This window comes from Miniopterus natalensis, chromosome 19 (genome assembly GCF_054644295.1).
Source record: "Miniopterus natalensis isolate mMinNat1 chromosome 19, mMinNat1.hap1, whole genome shotgun sequence".
Classification (NCBI taxonomy): domain Eukaryota; kingdom Metazoa; phylum Chordata; class Mammalia; order Chiroptera; family Miniopteridae; genus Miniopterus; species Miniopterus natalensis.
This window is the reverse complement of record NC_142099.1, coordinates 7,302,691-7,327,711: the sequence shown is the minus strand read 5'-3', so window position 1 is coordinate 7,327,711 and position 25,021 is coordinate 7,302,691. Positions and strand designations below refer to the sequence as shown.

General features: G+C 48.9%; 3 protein-coding genes across 6 annotated transcripts in view; 1 reads left to right on the top strand and 2 right to left on the bottom strand.

The window, feature by feature from the left end:
* HIPK1 (homeodomain interacting protein kinase 1) overlaps positions 1-6,152 on the bottom strand; it is a 41,075-nt gene extending 34,923 nt beyond the window's left edge. For all 4 annotated transcript variants that reach the window (XM_087827798.1, XM_087827799.1, XM_087827800.1 and 1 more), the window contains exon 1: positions 6,042-6,152. The gene's annotated coding sequence lies outside the window, so the exon portion shown is untranslated. The remainder of the gene's footprint in view (positions 1-6,041) is intronic.
* A 3,268-nt stretch (positions 6,153-9,420) lies between these two features.
* DCLRE1B (DNA cross-link repair 1B) lies at positions 9,421-15,931 on the bottom strand. Its single transcript, XM_016223448.2, has 4 exons — positions 15,554-15,931; positions 14,703-14,868; positions 14,206-14,388; positions 9,421-12,169 (listed from the first exon to the last, which is right to left on the bottom strand). Exons 1-4 carry the CDS (start codon positions 15,740-15,742, stop codon positions 11,082-11,084), a joined length of 1,626 nt encoding a protein of 541 aa, XP_016078934.2. The 5' UTR covers positions 15,743-15,931; the 3' UTR covers positions 9,421-11,081.
* A 353-nt stretch (positions 15,932-16,284) lies between these two features.
* On the top strand, positions 16,285-24,866 carry AP4B1 (adaptor related protein complex 4 subunit beta 1). Its single transcript, XM_087828307.1, has 11 exons — positions 16,285-16,347; positions 16,534-16,690; positions 18,104-18,328; positions 18,806-18,936; positions 19,278-19,425; positions 19,981-20,477; positions 21,502-21,585; positions 22,079-22,182; positions 23,156-23,363; positions 23,582-23,863; positions 24,103-24,866. Exons 2-11 carry the CDS (start codon positions 16,578-16,580, stop codon positions 24,528-24,530), a joined length of 2,220 nt encoding a protein of 739 aa, XP_087684433.1. The 5' UTR covers positions 16,285-16,347; positions 16,534-16,577; the 3' UTR covers positions 24,531-24,866.
* Positions 24,867-25,021: the final 155 nt, after the last annotated feature.

Genomic DNA, 25,021 nt, shown 5'->3' with positions numbered 1-25,021 from the left:
AGTAAGACAAACTTAAGTCCACCCACAGGAAGAGAGGAACCCAGAATTCCAGTGGCCTTCCCCACAGCCAGGGTGTACGGTACACTTACGTCAGTATCATGCCACCAGGACTCTTACAGTGTGGCTGAGACTCATGCTGACCTCAGCAAGCCCAAGGAGAGAAGAAAATACAGAATCAAAGTTGCCTACAAAAACCAACACTCTTATTTATGTAACGCTCTGAAAGTCAGCTAAAAACAGCCATTTCTAGACGCAGGATAAAGACACTATGTTCCACGAAATTTGCCTTTGCCTTTGCAAATGGGGAGGCAATTTTCTTCCTAGGCTGAGGCCTCCCGAACAAAAATATGGAACGGAATTCACATCTGTGGGAAACTTACTATGTATCTGACAACTCTGTTAAGGAAATTATAGGTGACCCTTGAACAACCCAGGGGTTAGGGGCACTGACACCCTGTGCAGTCGAAAATCCACCAAAAGTTAACTACAGTACGAATGTTTTCAATTCACATGAGAACAGCTCCCAATAATCCAGAAGTTATTTCTGACTTCCTGAAAACGTTGCACCTCAACTCCAGCAATAAACTAGACTTTTCGGTTCAAACCTGACTTTCCAAGGATTTAGCCATCTAAATATAATGACAAATTTGTCCACTGCATTAATCCTGAACTAGAACTAAAAGGCAAAAAGGCTACTGGTACTTGTACTTACTACTAATAAGATAATTGAGTCCTGCTAGAATCCAAGGCTTTCAAAAATTGAAATTAACAGCTTCCCCACTCCCTGGAAAGTCACATCTATTTATAACATGTATTGGGTGTCCCACACTAAAGTCACTACAGGTGGATAATCTTACTATAAAGAACTCAAATGTTATCACTAGGAGAACACTGGGTATGACAACCAAGGTAATTATTTGTCAGTGTTTTGCCTTTAGCCTTCAATAACTTCCATCTTTTCCCTGACACGCCAGTAACATATTCCTACTGCTTTCGCTTAGTGTCATCTCTGCCTCTTTGATATAATTTAACACTTGGTGACCTAAATAACCTAAAATCAGTACTGTATACTGATTTCTTCCCCTGGCACTTGTCCTCAGCTGACATGTACACAGATGTACATACTCCCCGGCACACGACATATAAAGAGCATTCACGTCATTAAAGAGGTAAACAAGAAATATGTTCTGTGAAAATAAAGCAAGACAAGTTTGGCAAGAAAACTCTTTCACCAGACACCATCTCTCTACTCCACCCACAACTGCACAACTCTGGGCCCTTACTTCAATAGTCTAATCTGTCTCCCCCAAACTGAGCTCTCAAGCCCCCTTTTTATGCTTCCTTCTCCCAGTTCACTCTTGGGCTTATAAAAATGCGTATCTGTCCACCACTTAAAACCTTCAGATGAAAGCCCAAAACCTCTAGCTGGATCTCCAGGCCTTGTAAGATCTAGACCCTGACAAGTTTTGTAGTCTCGTTTCACCCACCCTTTCCGCAGGTACTCTCTCTTCCAGAAGCACTAAATTTCTCTGTTCCTAGAGTAGGCCTTGCCTCCTCCCACCCGAGTTCCCTGACACATCAAGTTCCTTCTGAACTTCATTTCCCCCTCACCCTCCTCTTTTCTAACGTCTACTCATCCTTTTGGTCTCTGCTTACAGCTCACTTTTTCAGTGTGGCACAGGCTGTGGGCTGGGACCAAAATCTCCTTTCTCTTTCATCCCAGGCTAGACTATGGTTCCCAGTCCCTCTCTCCAATAGGAAGCGATGTGTGAGGGAGGCTTTCGTGTTCCTTCCCTTTTCCACCAGCAGGAACTCATGAAGACGCAGCTTCCACCATGAAACCACACCCAAGGGATGACAGAGCAACAAGATGGAAAGAACATGGGTCCCCAAACGGTCATGCAGAGCGGTCTGCCCACCAGGAATGCTCACTTCAACCTGGAACATTCAGGCTGTTACATGAGAGTAAGACATAGAATGTTGTTTCGTCAGCCTTATGCTGACAGACATACTCAGGAAAGTCTCCCCAGACCACTTCATACTAGGTTTGGTTTGCTGGTAAAGGCTCCCACAGCATCCTCTACTATTATATACTACACTTGTACTTACTTACGTCATTTATTAACAAACACATCTGTCTGTCAGGCACTGTTCTAGCCACTAGGGATAAGAGGTATTCCAGATGGATAAGATCCCTTATCTCCTGAGTGTACTTCCTACTTGGGAGACAAACATACACCCAAAATGTAGCAGCTAGTGATAAACGCTCTAATGAAAACAGAGCACAGTGACAAGACAGAGATGGTGCAAGAAGGAGAGCTACCCTAGATTTGGAGGACACACAGGGCCTTGTAAGGCGGTGGCACTTAAGCTGAGACCTCTCTGACAAAAAGGTGCCACTGAAAGTGAAAGAGGGTAGTTAGTGCCAAGACACATTCTGGACCTATTTGAAGAAGTTACCAGTATGGATGGAATGGAACAAGGGAGAAAACAGTAGAAGCAGGACCCAGAGAGGCACACAAGGGCTAGTGACTTGTGGGCCACTCTGGACTTTTAAGTATGACTATTTGTAATTATTTATTTAAAGGCTGACTTCTAAACTGCAAGTATCATGAGGGCAAATCTCAACAGCAGAGTTGGTGCCCCTTTTTAAAAAAAATCACCAGCATCTATCACAATGCTTGGCACACAGTATGTCAAAGGTTTGCTAGAATGAATGACTATATAGAGATCACATTACTTCTCCATATTATATAAACATAAAAGGACCTCAGAAGTCATTCTGACTAAATTAGAGAAATACTCACATGATGAAATAGAAATTATAGTCTCTTGCCTGAAAGAAAAATTTATTTACATATATATGTATATAATTAGTTTCTAAGTACAGTGATACAGAAGGAAAAAATAAGCTTGAAACCCTCAGGACATCATTTGAATCAAAGCTCCCCACCCCCTTTCCTGTAGCACTTCCTCCATATGGAACCTGTGAAACAAGCCAGTTCCCCAACTAGTACACAAAACAGGGTGTGAAATAGGTGCTGTTACTGACAAAGAAGTAATTCTACAACTCTGTAATTTCCACCCAGTTAAACCAATTTTATTACATTCTGGTAAACTGGCCGAGTGGTGCTTTCCATCTAGGTAGGATATTGTTTCCCTGAATTTCAGCAGCTCTCTTGGATTTGGAATGACGAAGCTATAGTAACAGAAAAAAGAAAGTAGGTGCTTTTTGTGTTTGGTAAAAAGGTACTGACTTACTATGTGCACAGGACAGTCTACAGGTCTGTACAGTTTAAAATAAAGAAAACCACAGCTCGAGGAGTTTCCAGCGTAAGGAGAATGTCAAACTAAAGCAGCTCAATCTCAAAGACACTAAAAGAGGACCCTGTTAGATCAGCCAGCAAAGGCGTAAGGAAAACAGGACCTAGGCAAGGTAACAACCGCTTGGCAGATGGAAGGTGGAAAGAGCTCTTTGGGATGAACAGATAACTTTTGCCAGTAGGTCAGGGGATATGGAAAAGTGAAAAAGTTTAAAGGGAAGAGAAAATCAGAATCGAAAATGTATTTGATTAGAGAGGACACTGACAAAAAAAGTACAGGGATTCTTACAGCTAAAATGGACCTTACAATACTCTTTCTAAAACTCTCTAATTCCAAGATGAGGAAAAGGAGACCCAAGAAAGCCACCCAAGTTTTATAGAGTTAACGAGCAGTGAGGCTGGCAAGGAACTCAGGCCCTCTGATTCTTTCTCGTGGAGCTCTCTGGGAAAGCGCTGTACCGGCGCCCTTGAAGAATCCAAAAGAAACACACATAAGTTCCCCTGTCTTCCAAGAGCTTAGAATGTTGCTTTGGTGATGTGACACACAAAAAAGAGAGAAATATAAAAATAGGATGTAGATTTCTTTAAGTGCCAAATTATGCTCTACAAAAACATATGAGACATTTAGGGATCTGGGAGATTTGGGACAACAACAAAAAAAAAGGAATCAAAAAGCAAATCAGTGGTCGTTGAAGTGACACTTGAAGAAAATTATTTTGACGACTGTTCAGGATGGCATAAGATGTAAGGGGAGGAACTAATACCTGTAACTTTTTAAAAACTAAAAAAAAAAAGGGGATACTTTATACAGTTGTAAAAATAAAAATAAAAGGGCAGATCAGGAAGTTCCCGCTTACAAATTACTTCAAATTACAAAAGGAGCAGTTACAATATATAACTCACAACAAGTTGCACAAGTTCCAAGTGTCAGAAGTTTACAAGGCAGGTTTGGCTCTCTGACTTCCACCAGTACAACCGCTGAGCTGTGCTTATGAAAACAAAACCACAGGATGAAAGAATTCTATTTTCCTGAGAACTGTGAATTTTGAGATTATCTTTTTTTCTTTTAGAAGGGAGTTCTGGTTTGTTTTTAAATCACAAGCTGCCAACCAACTTGCTCCGCAATCCATAAAACTCCAATGTCCAAAGTTAGGGTAAACTATTCATGAAAACGTCACCAGCGAAAGTCTGACTTACCAACTAGAACCCGTATATTTACAAGATCCTCATTCACCATTTTAATCATCAGATGCTTTGCTGGCTTGGCTGCCTCCAGTTCCAACCACCAGTACTTTACTAAAATACCCTTCAAGTCAGAAACAGTATCTTACCGTCAATGACATTCTCCATCCTACCAGGATTAGAGCACAGGACCCGGAGGTAATTACATCTAAATATCCAAAATCACCAGCTGAACAACTATTAGGTAAAATGACTTGCTAGTAGATTTTTAAAAATGTTTTACAGAAAGCTTTAGACCTATATGTGAAAAAAAAAAAAAAAAAAGCTGGTAATGATTTGCATCCTCTGTAATCTTTCAAGAAAAACAAAACAAAAAAAACTGCAGACCGAGAACCAAAAATAGCTTTACACAAACAAGAGCAAAATTGTAGGTTTTGCTGAGGGCATCAGCCACTTAATTTAACCCCACTTCATCAGGAGCAGGAAGCCACACGGCTGTTTTCATCAGAGTTACTAGGAAACAAACAAGATAAAGGACACATTGGGCAGAAAAGGCTCCAGTGGAAATGAATATTTTGATGCAATTACTGAAAATTCCTCAAGCAAGCATCTAGGGCTGCCTCCAAACGAGACCGCCGACTGCGCCGCCGGGGGTCTAAGTGGGGGGGAGCCCCCCTCCCCCACAGGAAAGCGCGCGGGCACCGGCACCCGCCGCGGCTCGGGACCGTCGCCGCCAGCGGGGGGGGCGGACGGGCGCTCCCCGCGGCCGCTCTCCAGCTCTCGGTTGCTAGGAACAAAAAGGGCCGCTTTCCCGCAGACCCGGGAACAGTCCGGGCCTGACCCGGGAGTCGCGGCGGTTTCTTCACCCCTTTTATTTTCTTCTTAAACGGAGGCTTTGGGAAAGTGACAGCAGACGGCCCAAGTTTCCCGGGGAGCCAGCCCTGTCGCTCTGCCCCGCACGGACGCCGGCGAGCGGCGGGCCGGTGCCACGCCGGCTGCCCGTCATTACGGGGACAAGCCCAACGATTACACGCCCTCGGCGGGGAGGACGCGAGAGCTCCACACCCCCCGCCGCCGCCGACCCCTCCGGACCCCGCTCCCGGGTCCCGAACCGCACGGACGACCCACGCCCGCGGCGACCGGCGGGGCCGTGAAACACACGCACACCAGCCACCCGGCCGGGAACCTGCCACGACGGCCGGGGGAAGAAAACCGGCCGGGTGAGGAGACGCCAGGCGGCCCCCTGTCATCTGAGGACAACAACACGCCCAGGAAAGAAGTGGCAGGAGGCTGGGGGAGTTGCCCCGAAAACCAGCCCGCAGCCTCCCCGCTCTCCCCGGCACGCGATCCCCTCCGCGGCCGGGAGCGGCCGGGCCGCAGGACGCGGCGCCCGGTCCGGGCAGGGGCCGCCGCGAGAGGCGTCCCCCGCAGGCCGGGCGCCCCGGAGAGCCCCGCGGCCCGCCCGCACCCCACCCCCCCGGGGCGCCGATCGGAGGTCGCTCGGGGCCCACGACCCTCCCGCCCGCGCCGACTCACCGCCGGTGTGTCTGGTTCTCAGCCGCGAGCTGGGGCTGCCGTGAGGAGGCGGCGGAGGAGACGAGATCCGGGGCTCCGCCGCCGGGTCATCATACCCCCCGCGCGAGCCGGCCCGGGTCCCGGCCCCCGCCCCCCGGAGCCGTCCCCGCGCCCGTCCCGCGGGGGGAGCACCCTCAGCCCCCCGCTCGCCCCGCCGCCCGGGCCCTGGCCGTCGCCGCCGCCGCCGCAGCCCCGCGCGCTCCCGCCTCGGCCTCCCGCTGCCGTCCGGGGCCGCCGCCGGGCCCCTCTCTCCGCAGCCGCCGTTGTCGCCAGGCCCGACGAGCCGAGCGCCGAGCGGCCGCCCCATCCGGCCGCCCCGCCCCGCGGGGCCTAGTCACCCGCCCGGCGCCATGACACCTACTGAGGCGGAAGTGCCGCGAGCGCGCGGGTCGGCGCAGCCGACGGCCCCACAGCGCCGGCGCGGGCGAGCGCCGTGGGGAACCCGCGGGGGCTCGGGGCCGGGGCCGGGTCCCCCCTCCCCACCGACCCCGCGGTGAACTAAAAGGTGCTGGGTGGCGGGAAGGGGTCCGGCTGTAAAATGTCAGCCTGGCCAGTGTGACATCACCACGGTCTAGTGTGACACCCCCAGAAATTGGGCCGCGCGCGGGGAGGCAGCGCCCCCGCGGGGAGCCCCCCTGCTGGTGAGGAAGCACCTCGCCTGGGCTTTCATGCTCGGTTGCCATCTGCAGACGCTGTGACAGTAACGGCGGGGGGGGGGGGGCTCTCCCACGGCCGCCTTGGGGACCTGCGCTTGCATTAGGGGGTGAGAAAGAATAGCTGTGCTCTGAACCCCCCCCCCCCCAAACATGCAGCGAGCGAAAGCTGCCATCATTTTCTCGCCTGCACCCGGAGGGTGAGGCTGGGTGCTCGGGCACCCAACACGCCGACAGGCGGGCGCTGCGGGAAAGCCGGGCCCCCCGGCGGGAAGCCAGCCGCCCCCGCCCGGGTCGGGAGCGCCGAGGCCCGCAGCTGCGATGATGGGAGCCCTGGGAGGTGGCCGTCCGGCGTCCCGGGTACCTGCATGTGCTCTGAGAAGGGGGCGGAAATGGCTGAGCCTCGAGCTCTCTCCCTCCCATCTCTCTCCTACGTCCTTGACCTCTTGGGATCCCCATCTGCCCCCCCCCACACACACACACACAAAAAGATAATTTTTGCGACGATGTGCGAAAGTGCTTCATACCACCTCTGGGTTTCTCTGCTGGTTCAACACCACTGGGAGCAGTTCTATTTTATTGGGAACAGGGAAGTTATTTCCCTAGGGAACCAGGGTTAGCAAAACAGGACAGTTCTGTTTGCTTATTTTCGCAGAAACTTAGAGAACATAAAGTCCTGCACTGGGCTGACCTGGGAAACATCAAGACACAGAGAGTGGTGAGCATGGGGGGGGGGGGGGGGGGAGCCAGGAAGAAGGCAGAACTTGAGGTCTGGGGTAGAGCAGATCCTGCTCCAAAGGCTGCTCTCACAGGCCCTGCGTACCAAGCCTTCATTCAGCCCAGCTAAGCTGCTCCTCTTTTCAAACACATCTCAAAGCGCCCAAAGCCCCTGTCTTCCAAAAGCCCCAGTCCTCTCAAAGCTGCAAGAGAGTCCTAACGGTTTTTCCTGCTTTCCTTCCTGCCCGGCTCTCAATCAGCTGCTTTGAAAAGTATGCATGGGATCGGATCCTATCGCTCCCCACAGTGAAGCACCCCAACAGCTTCCCATTACATTGAGATGAAAACCCAAACTTCTTTAACCTGTAAGTCACATCTGATCCATTGTCTGGCTCCCTCTCTGAGCTCATCTCTTCTCCCCCTTGGCCACATGCTCTTCTCGGTTCCCAGGGCACAAAGTTCATGCCGGACACACAATCTTTGTGCTGACAGTACCTTCAGGCCTTCACCTGACTGGTTCCTTTTCATCACTTAGGTCTCAGCTTACGTGTCAATCCCGTAGGCACCTTCCTCGGCCTGTATCTGACTTCTCCCCAACTCTCATAGCCAGTTTTATTTTCTTCTTAGCACTTATCACTACCTGGTATTTATACTGTCTGTCCTTTAGAATGTAAGTTCCATGTGGGTAGGACGGTTTCTGTCTTGTTCACTATTTTATCATTATAAGGACAAGCAGAATCATGCTGTACCCATGTCGGTGGGATGTCCCAAGGAACAGAAAGAGGGAAGACAAAATAGCTGGTGGTGGTGGTTAGGGAGGGTTATAGGTGAGGTATTAACAGACTGACAGCTACTCACTTATGGTAGCATCAAAATATGTGCATGTGGACCCCCAGACAGTTTCTCCTGCTTAAGAGCTACTTCAAGAAGGTAGAGTGAACTGTCTCCCTGGGAATGGACTTGACCCAGAGAACCCAGGTCCAAATCCCTTTTCTTGAACAAGCAGACTCACTTATCTCCTATTTCCTACAGTCAGGAGTGAGAGATGGTCCTCCAAAGCCATCTAGGCAGATTTTCTTCTCTAAAGAGACTTAAGCCACTATCAGTCTCTTTGTGGAAAAGTACAAGTTTTCCCACAGATCCTGAAACAAATAACTGATCTCTAGGGAACTTCCTTTCTCCCTGTCCCTTCAAGCCTAATGCAAGATCTTCATAGATCTATGGGGATCATCCTTAGAGTCTAAAAATAAATTGGCTACTTAGATATATGCCATGCAGCATTTTGATATGAGTACTGAGAAACCAAAACAAATATGGCAATTGCTGATCTCTATTAAAAGCCAGACGAATTCACTTTAGGAGAATAGTATGTAATTTCTCCATTACTAAAACACAAACTTGCCAACAACTAAACTTCTCCAAGCCCTTTGCTTCTGCTTCCCCACATGAATTCATGTAGATCCCTCTTCAAGGAACACGGGTGACACAGCACGCGCCAGGAGTGGACAAGCTCCCTTGCTACTAGGAGATAAAGCCAACGTGGGGGCCCTTGGACTGAAGACTACCTTATCTTTCCCAAACACCTCGGGTAGCACAGAAGTGAGCCAGCTCGAGGCTCCTAGAGGAAGCCAGGCTAAGCCTGGCCCACACAGTTTAGTAAATCTTGCCACGTAAGATGACTTTCTCAGTGTTTACATGTACCGTTCTAAAAACATCAGTGAACTTAAGAGCCTCCAAGGTATTTTAATGCTGTCCTCTTCTGCAGAAGGGGTGGTAAGAAAACCTTTCTGGAGGGCAACTGGGCACAATTTGCATCAAGAACGTAAAACTATAATCCCACTTCCAGTAACTTAACAAAAAAAAGTACCATGATATAAGCACGAGGATGTTCATTGTAATATGTGTAATTGTGAAAAGGGGCATACAAAAGGTTGAATAATATGGAAATGATTTAAGATATACCCATATGATAAGGCTTTGTACTACTAAAATATTTAATATACTATTAAAAATGACACCTTGAACATTTAATGACAAGGAAATGCTTAAGATATTAAGTGGCCCGAAGGATATGAAATTATATACAGTATTACCCAAATTTTAAAATAAAATAATTTTTATTTTACATACACAGAAAAAAACTGAAACAATTGCCCTACATGGAGCAGTTATCATGTAGTTTTTCTATATATTTTCATATGACTCCCAGAGTCTATTTTATATGTAAACTTTTTCAAGAACTAGAGGCTAAGAGAACCAATATTTCAAATACTCATCGTGGGGTAGTAATGTCCCCAATGATCTAACCCCCAGGGCAGCCAGGAGAGGTAGGTATCTTGAGCCCCTGGTTTACAGATGAGGAACAGAGGCTCTGCTGTGTAAGCATCTACTGGCCCAGGGTGCCCTGGATTCGAGCCCAGGACAATGCCCATTTCCTGCTGCCCCACAGGCCTCACCTGCTGTGGCTCCCAGTGGGCCCACAGGAGGCTTACAGTGAAGGTCACTGACAAAACACAGCTGTGGACAGCTTGCCCAAGAGCAAGGCCCTACTTTGGTTTCTAAACACTTCATATCTTCCTTTCAAAGTAAAAACCTGTTTTTCCTGGACAAGAAACAGAGGGTGCATCATGAAGAGGGCTTGAGGATCCATTCTGAAGCAGTTTTCAACCCTATGCCCCATTCTGCATGCCTGTGCCTTCTGAGCCTGTGGTATCTGCTGCCCTGCTTATTGCCTTGGCATTCTGTCAGCCTGTGAGCAGGACAGGGCAGAACTGCACACCCCCACCCCTTCCACCAGCTGGCTGCCTGGTCTCTGCCCTGGATACTAAAACAAACAGGCCGTGTGCTCTGGCTCCCTACTGGGGGGGGGGGCAGGAAACATCCCAGCTATGTGAACAATCGGGAATATCTGGCAGCACATTTGATCTTCAGTAACTTTATTTCAGTCAAAGTTGGGGCCTCCAGGCAGCTGGGAGGCCCATCCTACCCTAAGCCTGGTTCCAGGTACTGCCTTGGTGAGGGGCGCCTGATGCCCCAGCTGGCTCTGTTCCAGGTAGGTCCCCAGCAACACCAACTGCAAACTCTCATGGAGCCAAAGATGGAATTTTCCTCCACTGTCCCAAGGCTCTCCATCGCTTCCTGTCCCCTCCCCGAGGCAGAGACAGGAAGGAGCCTGGATGGGGTCACAGCAAGTCAGTGACATCCAGGGTTGGAAGGAGCTGCCTGGGCCACTTTATTCTCTGGCACCACAGTTCCTAATTCAAAAAACAGAACTTCCCAGGGACTTCTGTCTAGGAAAAGGGAGGAGGGGTCGTGGAATGGCACAAGACACAAAATAACAACGGGACTCTTTAACTCTTTCTGCAGCCACCTAAGAGGCCTGAACATTCAAAAAAAAGTTGCAGAAATACTGTGTTAACAAATGTAAACAGATTTAGAACCTTACAGGGGCTCACACTGTAAAGGTGTTTGAATGAAAACCCCTTTTTCAACTATAAACTAAGGATCCCATAGGCACTAGGCTTCCAATGAACATACACTGAGTCCAGGGTGATCCTGGGAAGACAGAAAAGGCCCTAAACAAAACTCTCTACCAGCCATCAGCCACTATCTTCAAAACCATAGTGCTGGCTCAAACAAGGCTGTACTCTCTCCCCTGTCGGGACTTTAGCAAGGATTTATGATATTTTTCCAATTGCTGGTCAAAGCCCCTGGAAGAGAACCTTGTACGGAAAAGGTTCACTGGAGTCAGGAGGTATTTTAGTGCCAGGCCACTGAACTCAGGAGCGAGAAAAGGGACAGCCTTGCTGCTGTGAGACTGCGGTGAATCCTGGTCCCTCCACGCACACTGCTTCCCTGAGACTGCAGAGCCATCACTGTCTCCCCTAGGGACCAATTGGGGCCTTACACCAATTTCCTCCCCAGTTTCCAAAGAGAGAAATTCTTCATCTATAGACCTTAAATGAACTGAAAAACCCAAGGGGGCAGTGAGTACGGTCGCCACCTTCTGGGATTCAGAGGAAGGGACAGCCTCATCCCACTCTTTGCTGCAGAGGTCTGGGAACAACTGCTTCTTGGTCCGCAAAGGATGGTGGGAGGGCTGCTTCTCAAGGTTCCCAGAAAGGTCCTCATTCTTGACCTTCTTTGAGTCCCTGTCAGCTTGAAACTGATCAGCCTTCTCCTCGGGAGATTCAAACACGACACCCTGGGTTCTTGGCCTCTTAAGCCTCCTTTCTAACAGGCAGAGAACGCTTGGTTTGCTGGAGGAGGAACTCATGTACTGCTGGACAGAGTCCGGGATCGTGGGCACCGGGAGACTGGGGCCCAGGCTACCCTGAAAGCAGTCCCCATAGGGCTGTCGACTGACAATGGGCAGGACCTGGCAAGGCTTCAGTGCTGCCACGAAGGCACAAAGCTCCAAGTAGGAGGAGTGGTCGGAGTAAGGTATGACATGGATGTCAGGGTGGGAGCTGTGGATTTTCCGGCTTGTGGGGAGGATAGCAATGGTAGGGTGGGTCTGGTTCCAACGCAGCATGGCCGAATGGCAGATCTCCATGTGGCTCACGACATGGATGCGGCCAGCCTTCTCTTCCACTGTGAACACATCTGCCAGGCCCAACAGCTGTACCACCTCCAGGCGCTGAGGACTCAACACCACCCAGGTCTGCAACTCCAGGGCCAGCTTCTCCAGCAGGGACTCTTTTCCCAGGCTATAGAGTCCTGAATAATGGTAACGAGATTAGGGAAAGGAAGAGAAGGAAGCTACTGGGGAATCCTAATAAATCAACCAAATGTTCAACAAAAATACACAATTTAACAGGGCAATCAGAATACATCAGGGATAGGATGACATCTGACATGAGATGTATGGAAAATGGGAGTCGGGAAAAGTTAACATAGAATTAACTCATTCATTCAGTTCAACAAAGGGAAGCATTTACCAAGTGTTAGATACTGAAAACAAAGTCTCAGTCCTCTAGCAGTGTAACTTACATGGGAACCCAGAAACCATGTGGTTAAGGGCGATGTTAGAGGCCTGTGCACAGTATTATGAGGGCACAGAAAAGTATCTTCCAGTTGATGGAGTTAGAAAAAGTTTCCCGAAAATGACAACTGATATAAGTCTTAAAGGATGGGTCCAAGTTAACCGGGCAAGGGAAGGGGATGGCAGAAAACATTTTAAGAGGGGTCAGCTTGGTGTTATTAAAGCACAAAAAAGGAACTGGTAAGACACTAGACTTTTAATAAATAATTAGATAAAGATGTGACACATATATACAAAGGAATACTACTCAGCCATAAAAAAAGATGAAATACTGCCATTTGCGACAACATGGGTCATCTTGAGAGTATCACGCTGAGTGAAATAAGTCAGACAGAAAAGCACAAGAACCATATGATGTCACTCATATGTGGGATATAAAACAGAAAGCAACACTCCACAAGCAAAACAAACTCATAGATGCAGACAACAGAATGCTGGCGACCAGATGGGTAGGGAGTATGGGGGAAGGGGGAAGAGGGTAAATGGGGTCAAAAATATGGTGACGGAGGGCCAGTAGACTTTGGGTGGTGAGCACACAATGCAATATACAGATGATGTATTACAGAACCATGCACTTGAAACTTGTATGTTATTAACCGATGTCACCCCAATAAATTTAGTTTAAAAAATGACACTAGAGAGGTAAACAAGGGACGTATAATAGAGGGCACTGGATGTACTACTGCCAAGGAACTTGGATTTAATCCTGGAAGTGAAGGGGAACCACTGAAGAGTCTGAAGAGGGAAAATGGTTCATTCTAACCATAGGAATAACATGATCAGAGCAGGTAGGGCTGTCGGGAAAAAAACACACCATCGCAGCATGTGATTCAACAGTCTGGGGGAGAAGACACTGAAAGCAGAAGTACCAGTGAGAAGGCCCAAATAGCACTTACACAGAGGCCTGACTTTGAGTAATGCTGTGGTAAGAGACACGGGACATATGTTTAACAGTTGGTCTCAGACCTTTTCTGGTGGTAGATTTCAAATCCACAACCAGACCATGAACTCCTTTAAAGACCTTATATAATTTATATGCACATTATCGCTATGGTTCAAAACCTCACTCTTTCGGCACAAATATTTATGAAATGCCTCCTCAGGTATTAATCTAGGCCTCTGGGATATATCTAGAATTAAAACAAAGAGCCCTGCCATTGTGGAACTTACAGTCTAGCAGGGGGGCACAGGTAATAAAAACTAGATACAATAAATACATAAATCATGGAGCCCACTGTAAGGCAATGAGTGCAATGTTGTTCTACATAAAACGAAGTTCTTGCCCTAAGAACAATAGTTGCATTTAGGATCAAGTTCAAAATGTCTTACAAGCACTTTGTAAGAAAGTTCCTTTCTCCTGCCTTTCCAGCCTCCTGACCCACTGTACGCCTATCACACTGGCTGCTGCTTCTCTGTTCCACAAACTCACAAGACTTCTTCCCACCTTCACCCATGCTCTCAAGGAGTTTTTGTGGGTGTGGGGGCTGGGGGAAGTGGGGAATAGGCAACAGACAAAAAGCAATAGCATATTAAAACATAGACTACATGGGACGGTAATGAGTGCTATGAAAAAAATGAAAAAGTTGAATTAGTAGGGGATCAGAAGTAGGGAATGTGGGGGTAGGGATGGCGGGCAGATGGCGATTCTAGAGACACCCACAAAGAAGATAGTTGCACCCTCTATGGGTGAGAGAAAAAGGAAACCACTCACCAATCTTTACATCATGTTGTGGGTGCTTTCGAATGAGTTCGACAATCTGCTGGGTGGCTTCTTTTTGGGAGGGAAGAATCAGCGCTGGGTTGCAATTAGTGTTGTCTAGATATAAGGTATGGATCTGTTTTCCCACTCTCAGAGCTGGCTCCTTTAGCATGGACGGTATGTACCGGAAATCACCTGGGGACAGAGTCAGACAAAAGTCTAGAAGACAAGTCGCCCACCTCCAACAACTGGGCATTTGCTTTCTGGCTCTTGGAAAACCCGGAGTCTGGCACTGAACTAATATGCAGAGCATAGCTTCCTTGTGGAAATGTTTCTATCCTGCTCCTTTACAAGGTTTGGACCCTTAAAGAGTGAGAAATCGGTTAAGAAAGGGTCAACGCTCATATGAGATGAAGCTAGGAGGCCTCCTGACTTCTATCATGTGTTAAGCCTACTCAAGAAAGTAGTGTCTAAGCTGAGAAAGTGGGAGGGACTCCTGGGAGGCCCACCTGTGTAGAGGATGGTTCCAAAGTATCCTTCAAAGAGAAACATGACAGAGCCAGGGCAGTGATTGGCATCTATCAGGGTTACAGTCATGGTCTCTCTCCCAATTTCATCTAGAGGCAGGACATGACTCTCACCAACCTCCAGGGCTCGGATCCACTGCTTAGATACCTGAGGAAACAGGAGTTCATACCAGTGAACACAGACTTCCCTGGCCTGATGCCTCCCTGGACAGGGAGCTTATTCCTTTCCCGAATCAGGGAAAGCTCACCAAATGCTGAACCACCCTGGAGCAGAAATTGTAATGCAGATTCCCAAACAATGCCCCCTTCCTTCTCCCCTCCCTCTGTACAATTTTAAATTAAGAGTCCAGAAAGCAATCTAGTCAGCAACGCTCAAATGTTCCTGATCATAATAATCCCTGGGGGGGGGGGGGGGGGAATACCTGTTTAGAAAAAAAAAAAAAATCCCACCAGATTTCTAGGACCTGCATCAGCTGTATCTACTGCGTCTGATGGGGGCGAGGGGAGGCGGTGGAGAATCTGTCTAGCTACTCAGCACATTATGGATTCTTATGATGAGGCAAGTTTGGGAAACACTAGCTAGCTTATGTGAAAGGGTAGGGAACAGTTGCTTTGGTTGGACTAAAAGATCTCCCCCAACTTATAGCTGAAACCTCCCAAGTCCGCCAGTTGGAAGCCACACTCCTGCTCCGGCTGCAGATGCATTTCTGGGTTCAAACAACGCCTGCATTTATCACCACCAGTCCTTCTGGCCCCAAGGCTGCGGCTCCAAGGCCGAGACGACGGCAGGGCCACCCAGGCGCCCGCGCCGGGAGCCGCGCCAGCCCGCGTACCTGGAGGTGCCGGTGCAGGAGGAAGGCCGTGATCGGGGAGCAGAAGAGGGGCCGCGCCCACGTGCTGGACAGCCCCACGGTGTGGTCCGAGTGCATGTGGGTGAGGAAGAAGAGCCGCGCGGAGCCGGCCCGGCGCAGGCTCCAGAAGTCCACGGCGATGGGCGTGTGCGGGATCACCACCCCGTTCATGGCGGCGGGCTCGCGGTCGGCCGCGGGATCCTCATGGGAGCAGAGCCTCCCACAGCGGCCCCGGGAAGAGCCCCGCCGGGGCAAGCGCGGGGCCAGAGACCCCGAGGGGAGCGGCCGGCCCGGGAGAGGAGTGAGTTACCCGCGCGGGCCGGAGGAAAGAGGAAGTGACCGTGCTCCGGGGAGGCCGCGGGTGGCCTCGCGCCCAGCGGGGGCCGCTCGGCGGCGCGCCATCCCCGCCCCCACCCGCGCGCGGGAGCCGGCGGGGGACCGCCGCGGAGCCTCCGCTCAAAGCGCGCGCGGCGGGCGGAGACAGGCGCGGTAGCCGACTCCCGATCGCCCGCCGCCGCGGGGCCCGCCCGCGCTCCAGGGCGGGGTGGGGGAAGGGCACCTTCGGGGCGGGGCGGGGCTCCGCTGGGCGCGCGCCCGGGAGGGTGAGTGGCAGCTGCTGGGCGTGGCCTCCGGGAGGAGGCGGGACTTCCGCAAAAAGCATGACGGGACCTATGGCTGACGGTGGCCGCGTGGAGGCGCCAAAAAGGCTGGAACTGAGAGGGCGGGGTCCGCGGACGGTCGCCTGCGGGGCTGGAAATCCCGGCGCGGGCTTAAAGGTAGAAGGAGAGACCTGTGGGCGGAGCGAGGCGGAGGGCAAGTCCCGGAAAGCCCCCTAGGGCCTGCGGAGGTGGGGGGCTCGCCGGGGCGGAGGGGGCGGGAGCCGGAGTGTGCAGGGCCCTGGGGAGGCCCAGGCTGCGGGGGATCCCGCCTCCAGCCTGTTCCCTGGCACTTCCTTTGCCCAGGTGCCCACGTCGGGCTGCGGGAACTGCCCCGAGAGCTCGGGAAGATGCCGTACCTCGGCTCCGAGGACGCGGTGAAGGAGCTGAAGAAGGCGCTGTGCAACCCTCACGTTCAGGCCGACCGGCTGCGCTACCGGAACGTCATCCAGCGAGTGATTAGGTACCGCCGGCGGCCCCGCGCCCCCCGCGCCCCGCCGGGCGCGCTCCGGGAGAGCCGGGCAGCTTTCCCGCGTGGCGGCGCCGGCTCCGGGCTTCCTGCCGCTCGGGACCGTCCTCGCGGCCTCCCCCTTGGGGCTTATTTTTTACCTCGTTTATTCAGCTTGGGTGGTTTCATCCATGTCTTTAACTTCAACTGCTGACTTCCAGACCTATAACATATGTAGGACAGGCCTTTTTTATCTTCAGACCCACAAGTCCTCCTGCCTGCTTGGCATTTCCACCCGGATGTTTCTTCAAAGACATGCAAAATAACACCTACAGCCTTGCCCCTCCCCAAACCTGCTCTTCCACATACGCGTGTGTGGATGAACGTGGCTACCCAGCTGACCAAGCGTGGGAATCAATCTTGGTGACACCCGATCTTCACTTCTCAAGTCAGATGGATTCAGAGTTCTAAATAGCCATCCTTTAAAAAAAAAAAAAAAAATTGGCACTGCTGTTGTTCTAGCTTCATTACCAAAGCAATCGCAGTGGCATACTAGCAGGTCACCTTGCCCCTCATTTCAGGCAGAATGATTTTTCCAACATATGAATTTGAACTTAATGTATAAGTCTGGCCTACAGCTGTTGAGCACAGACTTTTGTATGCACTGAAGTCCCTTGTGCTTTTTTAAAAAGATATGTAAATTTTTCATCCAATCCAGTAATGCTGATTTCATTAGAATGGGGTGGAACCCAGGAATCTGCATTTTAAACAAATGTCTCATCTGATTCCTATAGGAATCATACTTTGAGAAACAGTGATCTACAGAATAAAGTCCAAACTTTTTATCACAGCACCCAAGGAATACCTGGCTAACGCAACGACCCACAGACTATCAAAAGAATGTACCATTCTTGCCCATGTCTACCTTCCATATGGCATATATCCTTACCTATCTACCATACCTGCCTGCTGAGTCCTGCTCATTCAGCTAAAGTAATATTTCCTCTATGGAAACATTGTATGACTTCCTGGCAGTAATATACCTCGGGATTTCCACACTGCCCCTTGTTCTGTTACAGTGCTTATCTATTGTACTGTAATTAGAGGTCTTGTCTGACTCCTCAGTAGACTTTTGAGTTCCTACAGATCTGAGACCATATTTTCTTCAAGGTTATGTCTTCAGAGCATATTCCTGGAAGTAAAAGCTGAATTTCACTGGAATGTACTAGAAATTCAATAAGTGTTTGTTGAATAAAGAAAACATTTATTGCAGGCCCCTGGGTGACATAATAGACAGGATGGACCTGGTTGCTCCCCTCTCGTATCACAATCTATGTAGATAACCAGGACACTATAAAATAAAATGCTCTCCATTGTAGTTTCAGAGTTATGTATTTTACTTCTTCCTCCTATGTGTGTCGGTTTCAGGCACATGACTCAGGGGGTGGACGTGTCTGGTGTTTTCATGGAAATGGTGAAGGCCAGTGCCACTGTAGATATTGTTCAGAAGAAGTTGGTTTATCTCTACATGTGCACATATGCTCCTCTGAAGCCGGATCTGGCTCTCCTGGCCATCAATACACTCTGCAAAGACTGTTCGGACCCCAACCCAATGGTGCGAGGGCTGGCACTACGGAGCATGTGTAGCCTCAGGTGAACACCCTCTTCCCTGCCTGTTTCTCAGTGGCTGATAAATTTAGGAGGTCAAGGGACAGGTTTTTAATGATGACCATTTATTTGAGCTCTTTCATCCTGGGAAAAACACTGTTGAACCCTGAAAACAGTTTTCAGCCATTGCTTTGACTTAAAAACTATATCATATGGGTTCATTAGAGGGAGTTTTACATTCTCACTCTGGGTGAAATAGTTCTTGGCTTTGGTTAAAGATTCGAAACAATTGTGTGTGTGTGTGTGTGTGTGTGTGTGTGTGTGTGTGGTTTCGGCCTTTACACCATTATTCCAAATGAAAAGTCAAATTGGCTTTTTAAGCTTGGTAGCAGCTTTCTCCAGTTCATGATCTGATAGATGCACATTCAGACATCCATTAAACCCTCTGTTAAGTTAATAGGGTCTGAATTGTGTCAAAACTAGGATTTCAGGATCTGACTGATTCCAAGATATGTTGCTTAGGATGCCTGGTGTGCAGGAGTATATCCAACAGCCTATTCTCAACGGTCTGCGGGATAAGGCTTCATATGTCAGGAGGGTGGCAGTCCTTGGCTGTGCCAAGATGCATAATCTTCATGGAGACTCTGAAGTGGGTAAGTTTCTGTGTAATCCATCCTAATCAACAGTTACTTGTGCCTGCATTGTATGTATGACTTTGTGAAAGAATGTAGCTTTGGTAGAAAATAATAATGTGGCCCTGTTTCTATGCGTGTCCATTAAGTAGGATGAAGGGCTTGATACTTTCTGAGATTAGAAGTGTCCTTTCCTTGGATCTCAGGTGAGATCCTTTGCTTTAGCTACTTATAACAGCCTGGAGATGGCCATTTTTTGGCCTTGACTTTGTATTGCCCTTGTGATTTTTGCAGCAGGGAAGTTCAGCTTTGTCTGCTTGGAGCTTTTCTTCTTTATGTGAGGTCTCTGTTCTCTTTTATAGATGGTGCCCTGGTAAATGAATTGTACAGTTTGCTACGTGACCAGGATCCAATTGTGGTGGTGAACTGCTTGAGGTCTCTAGAGGAAATTCTGAAACAAGAAGGAGGTGTTGTCATCAATAAGCCCATCGCCCACCATCTCTTGAATCGGTTTGGATACCTCACCTCTGTGCTCTTTTTATTATGATGAGATCTGCGCCCTAGTGGGATCTTATCAATATGTTGAATTAAGGAGAGGTGTTGAACAACTTCTGTAGAATAGTGAAGAAAGTTAGTCATAATTGTTAACTTCCTCATACTTCATTGAGAGAATTTCTTTCATTTGCCTTAGTTCTCAGTGATATAGAGAGATGGCAGAAACATCCTACGGGGATGGGTCCTGTCCCTACAGTCCTATGTCCCCCAAACTAAGCCATTCCTTCTGTCTTAAAATGCAGAGAATCTAGATCTGGGGTAAAGTGATCATGATCACGTCTTTGGCCTTAGATGAGTGTGCATTTTTACTGTAAACTTGTCTTGGAATTTAAAGTCGACTTTGTGTAAACTTTAAATAGTACATAAAAAGAATAATTTGATTATGGCACAACCCATTTTTAAGAATTCTCCCTTTGTTATGATGAACAGATGACTATTGACATGGCAGTAGCATGGAAATGGTCCTCATTTTGTTGCTAAAATAGCACTTTTGTTTGCTTTTTTGGATAGAATGCCCAAACTGGATCAATGGGGCCAGGCCGAAGTATTGAACTTCCTGCTACGCTACCAACCGCACAGTGAGGAGGAGCTGTTCGACATTCTCAATCTGTTGGACAGCTTTCTCAAGAGCAGTAGCCCAAGCGTGGTGATGGGAGCCACCAAACTCTTTCTGATCTTGGCCAAAAAATTCCCCCATGTACAAACGGATGTGCTTGTGCGAGTCAAGGGATCTTTGCTGGCTGCTTGTTCTTCAGAGAGCCGTGAGCTCTGTTTTGCTGCCCTCTGTCACGTGCGCCAGATCTTGCACAGTTTGCCAGGGCACTTCAGCAGCCACTACAAGAAGTTTTTCTGCTCCTACTCGGAGCCACACTACATCAGGCTGCAGAAGGTGGAGGTGCTGTGTGAGCTGGTGAACGACGAGAATGTGCAGCAGGTGCTGGAGGAGCTTCGCGGGTACTGCACTGATGTGTCTGCTGACTTCGCACAGGCTGCCATCTTTGCCATAGGTAGGTGTCTGCCTGCGGCACCCAGCTAGAAAGCCGTGGAACCATCGAGAGCAAAAGGGAAGGAACCTTACTTACTTCAGAGACAGTACCATGCACCAGAGACAGGGTCAGTGACGACAAATGAGGGGAGGAAGATTTTTTTTGCCATATCTTCCAGTGTAGAGTATTCAGGTAACTCAAACTATAATACTTAAAATTTATATTGCCTTTTGTCTGCTATCCAAAACGCTTTCCTGTTCATCATCTTACCACTGTCTTGTGAGGCAGTCAGGAAAAGTGCACAGTGTTGTTGGCTTCATTTTAAAGAGGAAGAAACTCAGGCACCAAAAGGTTATTAAGTTTTCAAAAGGCCATATGGTTCCTGAGCTGGGACTGGAACCCAGCTTTCCTGACTCAGAGTGCTGTGTCAACTCTCCAGTTGTTTATTGAGCTGCTGCTATGGGCTTGTATTGTGCTGGGTATGGACCAACACAGAATGAAACCTTATCTACAGACTTTTTCATACTGCGTACTCTGTCTGAAATTTAAAAGACTAGAGTAACTTAGCAGCCAGGGAGCTAAGTTTTGGAGGCTTCAAGTGGAGTAGGAGAAGGAAGCCTCCTATGTAGAATAAAGTGTCGCCATTTTTAGGGGCAGAGAAGAGGGAACTAGGAGGAGAGTGGAAATCCTGTGGTCAGGATACTGCTATGAAGTGTTCTCAGTGGAACATTCCTGTGCAGGTATATTTCAGCAAACACTGCCGCCTCCTATCTGGCTGCCAGATAAATACCTTTGTTTCTGAAAATTTCCAACCTTGGTGAGTGGGAAATTCTTTTTCCATGAACTTTCAGTTTTCTACTGGTCTATGGAAAACAAGAGATTTATTTTTGCCAGCTTTCTCTTTATAGCAAACTTAGATTCATACTTCAAGTAAGGGGCGGTGTTTTTAGGTATCTCTGGTTGTCTTTGGCTGGTGGGAAATTAAGTTAGAATGAGGTGCTAGTATTTGATTTAACAATTTTCCCTGCTTTTCCCTCCTTTGTAGGTGGCATTGCCAGGACTTACACAGATCAGTGCGTGCAGATTTTAACGGAGTTGCTGGGGCTTCGACAAGAGCACATTACCACAGGTAATGGCTACCTTTCTAGGACTTTTTTGTCATTTGCCTGGCCTAGAGTAGTTGCTAGGATGAGGCAAGCCAAGTGCCTAGGATGTAAAAGTTTAAAGAGGCACTTACTCTCAGGTGCTAACCCTACATGTCTTCCTGGATTATGCACCCTGACCCCTTGCTTGGCTCACTGTAGTCCCAGCCCTGGGGGCTCCATTTATACTGTCTCCAGAGTGTCACGCAACAACACTACCCTGCATCTGCAAACAGCTTTACATTTTACCAAGTGCTTTCACATCCATTAGCTCATTTACCCCCACGGCACTCTGATCAGAGCATTATTCACTTAAATTATTGCCCACGCCAGACATTTCTCAGATAAGTATCGACCACCCTTCCAACACCCATTTAAAGAAATTCACCTAGAATCTAGTCTGAACAGAGGACTTTTCTCACAGTCCCTCCCTGCGCGGAGGCTCTAACCCTGTGCTTTGTTCCCTGGGCTGTACTGTAGTGGTTGTGCAGACTTTCCGAGACCTGGTGTGGCTGTGTCCTCAGTGTGTGGAAGCTGTGTGCCAGGCCCTGCCCGGCTGCGAGGAGAACATCCAGGACAGTGAGGTAGTAAACATCCAGGACAGCTCTCCTTTACTTCTAGGCAGAGGGGGATGGGGGATTGCCCTCTGAAGTGGGATCTGGTTAATCTTTCTACCTGGTGTCTGAAGTGGAGATTCTTAGAAAGGATGGCCACCTCAGATTCTCACCCCAGGTCCACTGACTTACCTATGCAGGAGTGAGGCACCCAGCCGCATATATTTCTGAGAAGCCTCACAGATGACTCTGATGTGCCCTCTGGGTTAATCACCACGATTACTTCGTAATCTCATGAAGTAATTATCATGAAGTAATCTAGAGACATTTTTTAGTAGCTTTTACTGAAACATTAGCTGAGGAAGCCTTGTTTCCTCATCATCATAGGCTGTAAGAGTCCCAAGTCTCCTTTTGTGCAGTAGAATTTCATTCCTGTTTGTTCTAGAAAGTGTAGGAGGCTGGTTGATACAGTGCAAGTTGAAATAAAAGATTACACTGCCCTGGCAGGTAGCTCAGTTGATTAGAGTGTTGTCCCGATACTCCAAGGTTGCAGGTTTGATCCTCGGTTAGAGCACAGACAAGAAGCAACCAATGAATGCACAAATAAGTGGAACAAGCCCTGGCCGGTTGGCTCCTTTGGTTGGAGAGTCATCCCATGCACCAAAGGGTTGTAGGTTCGATTCTCAGGGCACATACCTAAGCTGGGTTTGGGGTGTGTACAGGAGGCGACCGATCAATGATTCTCTCTCACATCGATATTGCTCTCTCTCTAAAAAAAGGAAAAACATATCCTTGGGTGAGGTTTAAAAAAATAATAAGTGGAACAGCAAATCAATTTTTCTCTCTCTTTCTTCCTCTAAAATCAATCAATCAATCAATAAAAAAAATAAAAGATTACACCTTTTCTGCTGACACTGGGGGGAGCACAACCTATAACTGTACTCTCTCCTGTGTCTGGGACAGCCAAAGGTTGAGCACCTGTTCTTCCTCCCTCGTTCCCCAGGGGAAGCAGGCGCTCATTTGGCTACTTGGTGTCCACGGGGAAAGAATTCCCAACGCTCCTTACGTGTTGGAAGACTTTGTAGAGAACGTGAAGTCAGAGACATTTCCAGCTGTTAAGATGGAGCTCCTCACGGCGCTGCTGCGCCTTTTCCTGTCGCGGCCCGCCGAGTGCCAGGACATGCTGGGCCGCCTGTTGCAGCACTGCATAGGTGGGTGCTCCAGACGGCACAGCACGGCGACTCGCCGTGACCCCTGGGGAAAATTCCCGCGGCTTTCCTTGTTTGGCGACTCATGTCTGGGACCCAAGAAGAAAATGTTAATGTTCTCTAGGATTCCCTGTATCCTTCATTTTTCCTCCTAGTTGGGTGGCGCAGGGGTAGGAGGAGAGTGTTTGTTTCTAATCAGTCCACCCGTTGCCTTGCCTCAGAGGAAGAGAAGGATATGGCAGTGCGGGACCGAGGCCTCTTCTGTTACCGCCTCCTCTCAGCTGGCGTTGATGAAGTTAAGCGGATCCTGTGCAGCCCCAAATCCGACCCTTCTCTTGGGCTTTTAGAGGATCAGGCAGAAAGACCTGTGAATAGCTGGGCCTCGGACTTCAACACGCTGGTGCCAGTATATGGCAAAGCCCGCTGGGCAACCATCTCCAAGCGCCAGGGGGCACAGCGTCGTGGCCCAGGGCTTCCCAATACTGCAACCTTTGCCGCATCAGGTAAGATAGTCCTCACTCTCTATCTTGTCACAAAACATTGTTATCTTTTACAATGACTAGTAGAAAGGAGAGTCCCCTAGCTAAATCTCAGACTGTTGCCTGAACTTGTGAGCAAGAAACAAGTTCATCATTGGCTTTTGAAGCCATTTATCCAAAAGATACTTGTGGAAATCTAGATTAAAAAATGCAGTCTCTTTAGATTAAGAACATCTCTTACACGAGTTGTGTGATTCTTTTAGGACCCCTGATTCCTGAAGAGAACAAGGAGGGGGTACAAGAACTCCCCGATTCTGGAGCCCTCATGCTAGTCCCCAACCACCAGCTTACTGCTGAGTATTTTGAGAAAACTTGGCTTAGCCTCAAAGTTGCTCATCAGCAAGTGCTCCCTTGGCAAGGAGCAGTCCGTCCGGACACCCTCCAGATGGCCCTGCAAGTCGTGAACATCCAGACCATCGCAATGAGCAGGGCTGGGGCTCAGCCATGGAAAGCCTACCTCAGCGCTCAGGATGATGCTGGCTGTCTGTTCCTAGTAGAGCTGCTGTGGGAGCCCGAGGACTCAGAGATGCAGATCTCCGTGAAGCAAAGTGAGGCCAGTGCTGAGACGCTGGGCAGTTTCATTTCTGTATTGGAGACTGTGATTGGAACAGTTGGAGACATAAAACCGTGACAGTCCTGCTGCCTGTCCCAAGTGAGATGAAGAGCTGTCAGAGCTCTGTAGTTATTCTTACTGCAGCTGCTTGTAAGTCCAGGTAATATCAAACACAGAGGAGATTGGGAAATCTAAGAACCAGGCTTCTTAGGTTTTTGTCCAAAGACCATTGACTTACTCCTGTCAGACCTACTGGTGAATGAATGACCCCACTTTTCCAGGTGATGTTATAAAGGGTAGTGGTGGTGAGGGGGTGGGAGTGATGGGTGTCAGGATAGGGTGTGGAGTCTATCGTGATCAGTGCAACGGTGTTTTACCAATTAAAGGCACCCGATGTGTGCTGAAAATGGTGGAGTCATCATTTGTGGGCGTCATTTTCTCCCCTGGATTATTGCAGTGAATTCCTGACTCTTCTCATATTTCTAATCGCTCATCTTAGGCCAGAATTCAAAGTCTTCTGTGTCGCATCTCACCACGCCCCAAACACCCTCTGTGCTGTGCAGTTCCCT